This window comes from Lathamus discolor, chromosome 14, assembly GCF_037157495.1.
Source record: "Lathamus discolor isolate bLatDis1 chromosome 14, bLatDis1.hap1, whole genome shotgun sequence".
Lineage (NCBI taxonomy): Eukaryota > Metazoa > Chordata > Aves > Psittaciformes > Psittacidae > Lathamus > Lathamus discolor.
The window spans coordinates 9,584,444-9,597,044 of NC_088897.1; the positions used below are offsets into that span (position 1 = coordinate 9,584,444).

Below are 12,601 nucleotides of genomic sequence, written 5' to 3' on the forward strand. Positions count from 1 at the left end.
CAGCTGCGGCACTGAATTTGTGTTGCCAAGGTAAACAGCACAGCCCAGCACTGTCCCACTGTCTTAGTTTCATTCCTGAACAGCAGCTGCTTAAAAAGAGTTATCGTAGAGCTTTTAGTGTGCTATTTTGATCTGTTTGCTAGCTGAACTCAGCAGTGTATGCATAGGGCTAGTCCTTTGCTGTTCTGATGTGCTACAAATTATCAGTTAATTACAAATAAGTGGCTTTTGGGATACATTTTTACTGTGGGTTTTCTTCCCTTCTCCCCAGAGGGTTCAGCGTATCAACAGATAACAGGGTTCACATATTCAAGCCGGTGTCTGTGCAGGCAATGTGGTAAGTACTTCCCAGTGATCCTTCTTCCAAGGTGTTTTGGCTGCTTGAGCTTTTAAAGCCCAGGTGCTGTTTTGTGTTACTGGTATCTTGAGACCGACTTGAGCAGCCAGAAGTCTCCTTCAGAGACAGGGAAGGAAGTTTGATACTAGAGGAAAAAGAAAACATGCAATGCTGGTATAGAGCAGTGAGTTTATAGTTCTGCTGCAGCTGCACCTTCATCTTGGCTGGGGGTAGGAAGGAATAGGGTCGCTTTCCTTGCAAAGAGCTGCTGCTCCGAATCTCTCCGAGGTAGAATTGCTTTGAGCATGTGCTTGAAATTTGGGGAATACACGCTGTGCGTATTTCAGGAGTCTGTGTCTCCACCAAGCCATGTTCATTGTGATAGCAAGCAGGAAAGAGAAGCTGCCTGCATTTTTCTTTCCTTTTAGGGTGGCCCATGTAAGAATGTAAAGGCCATGTAAGTATTTCTGGCTCAAGCTTCTTTGCATTGCAGAAATACATTGCCTGTCAGGGTGTCACGCTACTGTGTCACCCAAGTGATTTTGACCTGGATCCTTCTGATCCCAATCAAAGATTTAAAACAAGCTAAAAATAGGAGAGGGGGATTTGTTTGCGAGGAGCAGCTGAAGAAACTTCTGACATCCCTCGTGAGAGAGGGTGGGCACCCAAACACTTCAGTAGAGTCAAGTCCTAAGCCCTTGGTTGTGTAGCTCTCCATGTCTGACTCCTGGGTGTTCATGGAATCTGATGGCACAGTAGGAGCTGTCAGAGCACTATGGCTCAGACACAAACTCTGTGCATCCTGGTTTTTTTTTGGCTTAGGTAGCTGTAGCAGGTTTTGGAGTCAGAAGCAGAGGTGCCTCTGCTGTCTCAATTGTGAGCACCTTTGCTGCTACCCAGGCTTGTCTTGGCATACTTCAGTTAAGGCATGCAAGCATATGGTTATCCATGCCTTTGCAGGACAGCCTCCTTCTCAGTGATGGGGGCTGTTGCCTGTAGCACTGGGGTTTGTACTGACTGATGGGACCTGAGCAGCATCCTGGATTTGGCTGCTACTTTGTGCTTGATACCAGCCTGAGGAAAAACATTACAATCCTGCAAGTATTTTTCCCTTTCTAGGTCTGCTCTGCAGAGTTTACATAAAGCTTGCGAGGTGGCACGGAGCAACAATTACTACCCAGGGAGCCTCTTCCTCACGTGGGTCAGTTACTATGAGAGCCATATCAACTCTGACCAGTCGTCAGTCAATGAGTGGAATGCCATGCAAGATGTCCAGTCCCACCGGCCTGACTCACCTGCCCTCTTCACAGATGTGTAAGTTGGGCTGGCTCTGCTGAGCCCAAGTGTTTGGCTGTCAAGCACTGCAGCCTCCAAATGAGGAGAAGTTTCCACAAGAGATTACTCTTAATTAGGTATTAATGAGGAGAGGTTTCATCTTCCAGGTAATAAGCAGACCCCTGATTAGGTAGACACCAGCACTGGAAGTTTACCCCTCCGGGGCTCCCTTGCATCTCCTCCAGCTTCTGTTTTCAGTCTGGTTGTTTACCTTGCCCTTTAGGCTTGCAGATCTTCTGCAAGGTAAGTCCTGTGTTACTAGCAAGAGGTGAGGTGTATTCTAGTATCCTAGGCTTTCCTCTTTGCTGGTTTTGTCCTCTGGTTTCCAGGCTTGTTGTCTCCTGAAAGGAATAGGTTTCTCTGGACTTTGCTCTTACACTGGCATGTGTCTGAGCACATGCTTAGAGTAACATGGTGTTTTCTTTTATTCCTTATTCAGTTAATTTTGCTGTAAAGTGTCTATGTACGGACTTTTGAGACTGTGAACTCAGAAGCATCCTTATAGGCATCCAGCTGACACACCTGAGAATGGGGACAAAGAGCAAAACAGTTTTTCTGTGTTTTGAGGAGTCTGCAAGTGTGGAGCAGGACAATGTATAGGTCCCAAGCTGTCTCCAGCTAAACATTTGGATGTCTGGTGCCATATGGTCCAAAACAGTGGCTAAGATAGATAGGTGAACAGTTTGGAAAGGCAGAAGTTATAGGCTGTATCAGCATTCAAGGTTTACAACCCCTATAATTAGTAATTGCTGATGGTACTGATACCGTAGAACCTCAAAGGTAGTCTGTGTCCAGATGTGATGCTGAGCGTGAGAGCTTAGTTGCCCAGTCTGTAGTAGAAGAAATGACTTCACTAACCCCAGCTGCTCTCACAGATTATAGTGCTGTTGGTTGATTTATGCTCTCAGAGATTTCCTGTTGTTGGAGTTCAGTGAGTGAATAATGAGCAGTGAGCAGTTGTTCAGCTGTGAACAAGTCTTCACACTTGATTGTTTCTTAATGTACAAGGAGGGTGGCTGAGAAGTTTTGGCAAGCTGTCAGGTTAATATTCTCTTTTGGCTTATTATATATAAATTTTGTGTCACCCACCCTTTCCCCTGTGGCAGCAGTTGAATGATTTCCTGGGGACACCAAGACAGCGTTCCCTTAATTGAGTCCTGAAATAATGCATGAGGTTAAGAGAATCAGGAACATTGATGGTCTTTATTGTGAACCACCAGTTGGGCACTGGTAAAGCAGAGAAGTGTCTGTGCAGTCACCATCCAGGCAGCCTTCCAGGGAACCAGAAAGGTGCTGTGAGATGTTACTGCTGGGTCCCTTTAGAAAGATGATGGGTGAAACAGCTCTGGGCTCCTGCTCTGTTGCAGCCTCCCATGGTGTTAGTCAGGCTATTTTTGCAGCTGGTGATAAGGCCCCTGGCAGCAGAGGCTGGAGGAATGCACAGAGGCTTAGCTGCCCTTGTCTCTCCATGTAAGGAGCTTTGGAGCTGTTACCTTTCCAAGAAAGGTAGGGGGAGGCTTAGATATTGCTCCAGAGAGTATAATGCAGCCTTCCCAATTTAAATTTTACCAAATACCAGAGGTTCTCTAGATGACAACAATGGATTAGGAGCGTTCAGTTGGTCTCTTTCATACACAACCAGGAATCTAAACTGGGCTTTACAGTCACCTGAATTCCCTCCAGCTGAGGACGTGCTTGGGGCAAGTAGCATGAGTATCTGAGGCTGCGGAGTACCCAGTCTATACAATACCTGTTTAAAAGTGCTGTGAGTCCAGCTTGTTTCTCCTTCTGGTGACTTTCTTCTTGCTTTCTTCTGACAGTCCAACTGAGCGGGAACGCACAGAACGGCTGATTAAGACCAAATTAAGGGAGATCATGATGCAGAAAGATTTGGAGAACATCACCTCAAAAGAGGTGAGTGTTGAGGAAACAGCACTGGAAGTGCTGTTGTGCCAACCAGAGAGCTCTGTGCTTTATGCCATGATGAAAGGCTGGAACAAAACCTTCACATGGCTTCTTTGTGTTCCTCCTCCCCATCCAGATACGCACCGAGCTGGAGATGCAGATGGTGTGTAACCTGCGGGAGTTCAAAGAGTTCATTGACAATGAAATGATAGTGATCCTTGGGCAGATGGACAGCCCGACGCAGATATTTGATCATGTCTTTCTGGTAAGTCTTACAGTGAATTCAAAAGTAAACTCGCCAAACACATCTCCTTATGTCTCAGTTGACACAGAGGCCTCTGGAGGAACTCTGGAACTCTGATGGAGAGATTGGCTGATCCTGGGGTCACATAGTCTTAAGCAAGACAATTGAACAAGAGCAGTCTGGCTTCTTGGCTGTGCTAAACTTTGCCATACCTCCCCAGCCAAGCTGTAGACCCTGTCATTAGTCTAGGCCATGCTTTGCCTAGAAAGGTTGGACCAGTGATTCTTGAGGTCCCTTTCAGCGCGATGTTCTGAGACGGTAGAGGATGGAAGGCAAAAAGTCTTAATTCTAACTACTTTTCAGGGCTATTTCCATTGGTGTAAGACTAGTTTTGTAGCTTTAACTGTCCAGGGTATCCACACAGCAAGTTCTTGGAGTGTGTTTGGGAAGGGGATATCTACAACAAAGAGGGAGGGGAACTGTTTGGGGAGAGCTGTGTAATGTTCAGGTGGAATCACTTTTGTAACATGGAAAGCTCCGAGTTCGTGTGATCCAGGAGGAACAGAGGAGCCTAATGAAGAATCCGGAAGATAAGTCACTTAAGGAAACATAAACATTTTGCCTGTTAATGTTTTGCTGGCTTAGTTGCCTTTCATTGCTGGTAGGCCCTGTCTAATTACTGCACCTCCTTCTGGTGAGTCAGCGTTCCACTGGATTTCCCAGCCCTGGAGCAACAGACACCACAGGTTTGGTTGGGAAGTCTAGCCTATGAGGTTGGCTCAACTTAAAACAAAGCCATTCCTCTTGGACTTGCTGGGCTTTCCAAATGGAGAGGGCCTCTCCCAGTCTCCTTAAAGCTTAGTGCTGTGGCTCAGAAGCAATGGTGTATGTTAATGTGAATGCTCCCGAGAAATTGTGGTGGGGTAGAGCCAGGAAAATTAAAGTACCTACAATGTAATGGGTTTTATTTTTGCAAACTATGTGTTCTCTGGAGAAAGACCTGTTCACAGCCTTACAGTGCTAGTCAAAAGCAGTACAGGCAGTTCAGTGCGCTGCAGGGCTTGGAGGCTTGGCTCAGATTGTATTTAATAGGAACAAGACCTTTAAAACAAGGCTTGAAGGAGCTGTGGCTAATGTGTGGAATAGAAGTATCTGCAAAGCAGCTCTGCGGTGAGGAGCAGTGCTGCTGGGGCTGGGCACCAGCTTAATGCAGGAGTGTCTGTACTGCAAGGCAAAGTGAGGCATGGAGCTGTTTTCTTCCAGGTAGAGGCAAGAGCCCTGTGGGATCCCACTTACGGAGTGCTAAAATAACTAAGCAGGAAGTAAGAGATCTGATGGTGTTGGTAATTGTGGATCAAAGGGTAGGAGAAAAGGCTTTCACCACTGCAGCGTTGTTCTCCATACCTGTGGAAACTGGTGCTTCCCAGGCCTGAATTAAGGTATTCTTCCTTGGCCAGGAGGAGAGAACATGAAGTTAACTAAGGCTGGGGGCCAGGGTGAATACAGCAGGGATCACAATATAGTTGTTGGCACATCCTGAATAGCAAGACCCACCATACTCATCCTTCAGGTTGTGCATGGCTCTGGACTTTGGTGGAGCTGCCCTGATCTGTGGCTGAAGGCGATGGATTCTGGTGTAATCTGTGCTGCCATGGCATGTAACATGCTCTTTTATCCTGCTCAAACTTGAGATTTCCATCTGTGCTGAACTCTTGAATGGTATCTTCATTATGATGATTTTTCTTAGGAAGTGGTTCACTTTGGGAAGAATGAGGTGCTTTTCGTGTCAAGAGAAGACAACAGACTTATCCCCAGTAGCTACCAGAATAGTAACACAGCCCTTTCCTGTGCGTGTACATCCAGACATGGGCTGGGAGTGCTCAGGACTTCTCTGGAAGTGCTGTCGTGGGCACCATTGTGTGCCTGTGAGTCAAAGCTCTTGGAGCTCCCCCATCTCAGACACAGGGTGCCTGTGCTTTCTGTGGCAAGCAGCAACCCATCCTCTGGATGGACACTGCAAGACTGGGATGTTCTAACTCCTGGCTGACAGGCTTTGCAGGCAGGCAGTGATTATGCTCCAAGGGTTGGCTCAGCCTGAATCTTGAGTGGTGTGGAAGCCCGTGCCACGGGAGCAGTCATGAGCAGTGCTCTTCTGCTGGTGATGGTAGTGCTGCCTGGGTCCCTCTTGCTTACTCCTTTATTTTAACCATCTTTCAATTCAGGGAAGCAGATAGCTTGTGCACCTTAAATTTTGAAGGAAGCCTTTGTCTGAATGCTTTTTTCCTCAGTCACCATTTATGTGTTTGAGCAGGAAGCAAGCAGCTTGGAGGCCCTGTGTGTACTGCAGGGTTTGAGCTAGCCAGGGTTAGATGTGTTTATTTCTGCTCACACAGGCTTTGAATGTGGGGAGACAAGGTGTAACCCAAGTGAGTTTACCATGTTGGTGCCTTTGATGTGTGAGATAGGTGTTTCATGCATAAAGAGCACCTGGATGGTGCTGGCAGTCTGTCTTCTGTGGGGTAGAGCTGGCACAGCCTCCAGGGAAAGGGTGGAGCATTCTCATCTTTGCTGAGGTTGGTTTGTCAGTGGTTTACAGGAAGTGCCAGTGTATGGTGCTGGGCTCCTGCTTCGCAGGGCTGTTTGTTGCTTCAGAGTAGATCCGCTTAATGGGGCGAGATAAGGTGCTGAACCTTAGCTCTGTTACCACTCTCCGGTGTACCCATGTACTCAAAAGATCCCCTCTGCTCTCCAATACTTGGCTAGCCAGCTTCTTCCTCCAGGTCACTGGTGACAGTCCCTCCCTCCATCAGTTGTCTGGCCATGTCTTCCTTCTGGCTGATGCGTCCCTTTGCATGTTCTCCCTGCAGGGCTCGGAATGGAACGCCTCCAATTTGGAAGACTTGCAGAACAGAGGGTAAGTAGCTTCAGGCTACCAGCTTAAAAGCAAGAGCCTGGCCTCAACACTTGTCTGTACAACGAGCTCTTCCATACCTGCTGTGTAACCTGAGTCTTACTAAAGGGTTTGCAGATCCAGACAAGCTCTTGCTTCCTCCAAACTCTGCATCCCACAAACAGACACCCTAAAGTACAAGAGTCTTGTTCCCTGACCTTGACTGACATCCCCTTGGTGAACAAAGGAAGCCAGCAGTCTCACAGCTATAAGTAGCAAAAAGCCACAATTACTTAACTGGATGCTGCTTGGTTGGCTCTGTGCCCTCTGCTTCATCCCGTTACTCTAGACTGAGGTCTCATGATTACAGAGGCACTTTGGGGTCTGCACCTCCGGACTGCAGCAGGAAGGAAAACATGTAAAGAGCATTTGTTGCTTTGAGTGGGACCCAGGAGGAAGTCCTGTAGCTCTCACACTTAACACTGATGGGTTCCTCTGTCTCCTGCCATTTCAGGCTTAAGATTAGAGTGTCGTTTCTCTAGGCCAGGTGGATCTGCGCAACATGATTTTGCAGTGAAGTCATTATTTATGGGCCTGGCTTGTTTGTGCCAAATCCAGTGGAAAGAAAAGGAATCGCTGCTGAACTGAATAGCTCCCATACCTGTACCTCAGAAAATCAGCCTGGCAAAATGGGCTCTTCTCACTGAGCTCAGGGTCTGCTCCAGTTCCCTTGGGTCAGACAGGTCCTATTTGACTGCCAGTGCTCTCATACGTGCTATGGAAAAGGGATGTCACTCCCTTGCAGTGCTCTTGTTGTCTGGTAGCCCAGCGTGAGTGCAGTTCATAAGCATCTTACGAGTAACCCTCAGGGCTAAAAATACTCTATGTAATGTACATAAATACTATATGCTTTCCCCAGCAGTTTCCTTTCCAGAAAATTAAGGGATAAGAAATAAAGCCTCCCCAGTGGCTCATTGTCCGTTGCATCTCTCTGTAGTTACTTTCCGCATTTGTTTAACTATGTTGTAGCTCACGAGCTTGTATCGTCAATCTTCCTGTGTTGCTGGTGCAGCAGGAGAGAGATTCACAAAGGGGCTTTGAGAAAGTGTCCAAACACGAACTGAACAGGCTGTACAGGAGCTCCTGTGACACAAGTGTTGCTAATTTAGGTGGGCAAGCAGTGTGCAACCTGACATGCTGTAAAGGAAGTTTCTATCCAGCATGGGCGGAAGCCTCTTTATCAGAGGCTAGGCTCGAAATTGCTCAGCCAAACCTTTTGTCTGTATGAGCTGCTGCTTCCTTGCATTGAGCCCTGGTTTCCAAGGAGGTGTGTGCAAGACTACAACTTCAAATGCTGTGAGTTTTGCCACTCGCAAGGCAAGGCTGTTGCGTGGCAGCTGTGAGCTCTCTCTGAACTTGCTGTTCTGCACATTCTGCATTTTCATCTGCTCTCTGTTTCCATGCAGGGTGAGGTATATCTTGAATGTGACTCGCGAAATAGATAACTTCTTCCCTGGGCTCTTTGAATACCATAATATTCGGGTGTATGATGAAGAAGCAACAGATCTTCTGGCTTACTGGAATGACACCTACAAATTCATCTCCAAGGCAAAGTAAGTCTTTTCAGAGCAGAACAAACACATTTAGAAGATGTATATTAAGTGTTTTATATTTTCGTACTGATTTTCTTAACTACTTTTCCTTGCATACGCGGCATCACAGCATTTTCACTTTGTAGTTTCTGGCTAAGAGTTGCCTTCAACACATTTTCATTCTTGTAGGTGCTTGTACAAGGAGCAGGTAGGACTAGTGAGGGGTTTCTGCCCAGTTGCAGTCCAGGCAATCAGTGGAATGGGTAATTCCTGTACTGCAGAGCTAACAGTTTGCCTGCTGCTTAGGAAATGCAATGGATCTGGAGAGGTGCTGGAGGGAGGAAAGGGCAGTAACAAATAGAGCGGGGCTTAACAAAAGTGAGAAGCAAAACCTTCTAAGCCAAAACCAAACTTAAGCTGTTCCCTGCACTGTGAGGTTGTATGATGAAGCCCACAGTCTGGAAGTGATTTCTTGTAGTGTAAAGCTCCAGAGTAAACTCTTCCCTTTAACAGGAGTAAGTGCCTGTGTAGCTCTCTGAGCTGTCAGTTATAGTGAGTAATCTGATAGCAGGTGCTGAAAGTTGGGCCTTTTTACTGCAGAGAACTGCATCCCAGTTACATGAGCTGTCTCCAGTTAATTCAGCAGCCTTCCTAAGGGAAAACTGGTCAGAAAGCAGATTGGCATATGTTTCCTTTAGAGTATTATTACCATTATAGAAGTCTGTCATCTCTTAACCATAGCTGGTGCTTGCAATTTCTCATAGCCTTTACAAGCTGCCTTGTTTGAGTATGGCTTGAGACTTACTTTATTTGAGGTGGTGTCACTGTATTCCCTGAAGTACTTAAGCACTGTGACGCCACATTTGCGTGATATATGGATGCCCTTTTCATTTGGAATACTGCTTAATACCCATAGGCCACTGGGGCTAAGTTCAAGGGTGTCATACTAGTCTTTAGCAGTCTTCATGAATCTGCAAACAACTGATGTTTGTCCGTGTGTGATAAAAGCTTCAGAAGAGCTGTTGTGACAAAATCTGTTAAGAATATTAAGACCCTGTTCTTCACTTTCTTTGTGTGTCTTGCTCCAGTTTGTAAATTGGATTATCAGATCACATCCCAGACTTCCAACTGTGGCCACAGCGTTGAAAATATGTTTGATAATGCTCCGGTAAAGAAGTTGCTATTTTCTTAAGCTTCTCAGGGGCCATGTTTTCTATTTAATGATCCTCTTTTTGTCTTTCTTCCACCTCAGGAAAAATGGTTCCAAGTGCCTGGTGCACTGCAAGATGGGAGTGAGCCGCTCGGCATCCACGGTGATCGCCTATGCCATGAAGGAATACGGCTGGAACCTGGACAGGGCGTACGATTATGTGAAGGAACGGCGCACAGTCACCAAGCCCAACCCCAGCTTTATGCGGCAGCTGGAGGAATACCAAGGGATCCTGCTGGCCAGGTGAGTGGAAGGAATGACCCTGATTACCTGTGTTAAGGCATAAGTGATTGGCTCCATTATTTTAATTAGAACTTCCCTTGCTGCATTATGAGCTCCTCATTGTCTTGGGAAGGATAGCACTTTGTTTTCATGGGTTATCTCAGCTGAGCCTGGGAAAATGGGTGTAATAAAGAGCTTTTAGGAGGCTCTTTGGCTTCTAGGATGGCTGACTTTTTTGGAGAGTAGCATCCTGTGATCTACCATCTGAATGCAGCATTCAAAGCTGTTCAGCCTCCAGCAGAGATAAATGGTGTTCCTATTGCTTGTAACATCACTTGGCAGGGAACTCGCTTTGTCTCCATCTCAGCCTTACAGTTCCCTGTTGAGCATGCCTCTCCTCAGCAGCTGGTCTGGTTTTATTTAGATCACTTCGGTAAGTGTTGGTGTTAGGGGAGGGGACAGGATGTTCTGTGCATTGCAACAGCGGTGTTTATTCCTGCATGGAGTCCTGAGCCTGGTGTGGAGCTGGGCAAGTGTGTTGTAAGCCCAAGCCTATCACCTGATTAGCAAAAGACACAAATATTGCATGTTTCTGAGAAATCCACTTGCAAGCTGCATTAAGCAATGTGTTCATGTGATCAGCTGGAAGGAGGTAGTGATACTCTGTGTTCACCAGATTACAGTGTTCTGTTTAGGATCCTGGTGTGCTTTGCGGGGGAGCAGATCTGAAGCAAGCAGAACTACCCCAGTTGAGCCTCCTGCCACATGCTCTGGGCATGTTTTGACCAGAGTAATTACTTCGTAGCTGCATGGTGCTCTTGAAAGGTTTCTGCCTTATGCTACTCTTTACAGCAGCTCAGGCAGTCACGTTCTTTCTTTAGGGTATAGTTGTCACCTCTGTCCTCTGCTTGGTCTTGTCCCTTTGAGTCTGTACTATCCTCTTGCAAAAACCAGGTAATACTCAGTCTCAGGATAGATCACAGTAGAATAGATATTTCAAGAAATACCTATGCTCTTCTGGACTGTAACCCTTAGAGACAGATACCACACCTGCCTTTGGTGCCTTGTGTGACACCAAACGTGCTGCTGGCACCAGTTAATAAAGGTCAGTGCTTAACTCTGCGCTAGAGGTGACCTGACCAGTGTGGTGTGCTATGTAGCGCTGAGCAGACTGGGCAATCTCACTGGGATAGGCCAGATGAAGGAAAAGAAGCTTTTCAGAGCTGAAAACCACATCAACCTCCTTTGCAACAGGTTGGTGAACACCTGCAAGGAGCCCTGGGCTGGTAGCAGCTGGTATATCGCACCTTCAGCCCTGCAGTTGGCTTAGGTAATGTCACACTGGTGGTTGGTGGCACACCTGCAGAGCCACCCTCTACAAACATTTTGGTTAAGGACTTTTCTTCCCCTGTCTTCCAGTAATGTATCTTTCAGGAGGTAAATCTTCTCTTGCTGCCATCATTTATCTGGTGTTGTGGCTCCTGTCCCGCTTGAGCACATCACTGCTCCTGACCTACGCTGCCAGTCCCCATAGAACAGCACAAAGAGGATGAGTTGTGAGGCTTTAAAAAATGCAAGAGCAGTGCATTGCACCTGTGTGGGTAGGACTGAAAAGCCCGTAGTAAATGAAGTTTCACTGAAGCAAGGAATGGCCTTCCTGTGCTGCAGAAGGAGTCTGTGTTTGTGTGGTTCCTTTCTCAGCTCCAAACTGCCTTTTTTCTTCCCCGCTTTCTTTATGTTATTGAGCTTTGCCCTCTGCTCTCTGCCTGCCTTGTTTATTGCTGCTGTATTCCAGGACAGGTAAAAAACAAAAACCCAACAGATCCACACTCATGTGACTGCTCCAGTTTCAGGGGGATGGTATGTGAGGGCAGCCATGTGCTCATGCTATCTGGTTACGGTTTTGTGTTGGGGTTGTAGCAACTGGGATATGTTTTCCAGCTGTAAAATGAAAACCCCCTGCCTGCTTTTTAGTCACAACAGCAAGCGTGTTTTGCTCTTTGGGACTGTCATACTTCCTGAGGTTAGTTAAACTGTCCCTTCCTATCTGGTGATAGCCACAGAAAGGCAGAGCCAGCCCTGTTGCTTTTATTAGTTATGGGTAAGTTACAGGAAAACAGTGTTTGGGATCTTCTATTCCTTGTGCAACTTGTAAATCAACAGCAGTAATGTTATACCAGAGTCTGGAGAGCTGGCTGCAGCCTGGGGTGGGGGGGGAAGCCTGGTCCAAGGCTGGTGTGACCTCAAGCTGGGCAGCCCCAGTGCTGCCCGAGACTTTGTGCCATTGGATGTTCTCCCCAGCACTGGGAATGCTGCCCAGGAAGGTGAAGAGGTGGCAGTGGGCTCTTGGAAGGGATGCGGGCTCTTGTTCTCCTGCTTTTAGCACATCTCGCAGGTTGTGAGAGTGGAGGAAGTGTGAGATTGAAAGCTGATACAATGCACCTCTCCCAGTGGTTGTTTACATGTGTTTTGATTCTCGGATCAAGGCTGTGCCGGGCAAGTTGGGTTTGCTCATGTGTGAGGGTAGTTTTGACTTTCAAAATCAGATGTGCAGCTGGATGTGAGCACTGAAACACCAGGGTAGGAAGTGCCCTCAGAAAACATCAAGAGCTTCTCCCCACATTACATAAGCAGAGACATGGGAAGCCTTTAGCATCCCAGGCAGAGCCTCAGCAGCAACCTGCCTCATGGAAAAGTCTGGTTCTGCTGCCAGTGTCAGACTGTGATCCAAAACCCATTAGAGACAGAGCACGTGCACCCCAGAGCAATGCCTTTTGGCCTCTCGTCTTGATTCTTCTCTTCTCTGAAAGGCCCTGATCCTGACCTGTGTCATACATGAAGGTTGTGGCTCATTATGGGGTTGGAA

The 12,601-nt window shown here is 47.0% G+C and overlaps 1 protein-coding gene across 3 annotated transcripts in view; it reads left to right on the top strand.

The window, feature by feature from the left end:
- SSH2 (slingshot protein phosphatase 2) overlaps positions 1–12,601 on the top strand; it is a 92,057-nt gene that overhangs the window by 70,456 nt on the left and 9,000 nt on the right. For all 3 annotated transcript variants that reach the window (XM_065694844.1, XM_065694845.1, XM_065694846.1), the window contains 7 exons: positions 272–337; positions 1,457–1,651; positions 3,493–3,586; positions 3,714–3,842; positions 6,689–6,735; positions 8,178–8,324; positions 9,556–9,756. In XM_065694844.1, coding sequence (XP_065550916.1) covers positions 272–337; positions 1,457–1,651; positions 3,493–3,586; positions 3,714–3,842; positions 6,689–6,735; positions 8,178–8,324; positions 9,556–9,756 — 879 coding nt within the window. The remainder of the gene's footprint in view (positions 1–271; positions 338–1,456; positions 1,652–3,492; positions 3,587–3,713; positions 3,843–6,688; positions 6,736–8,177; positions 8,325–9,555; positions 9,757–12,601) is intronic.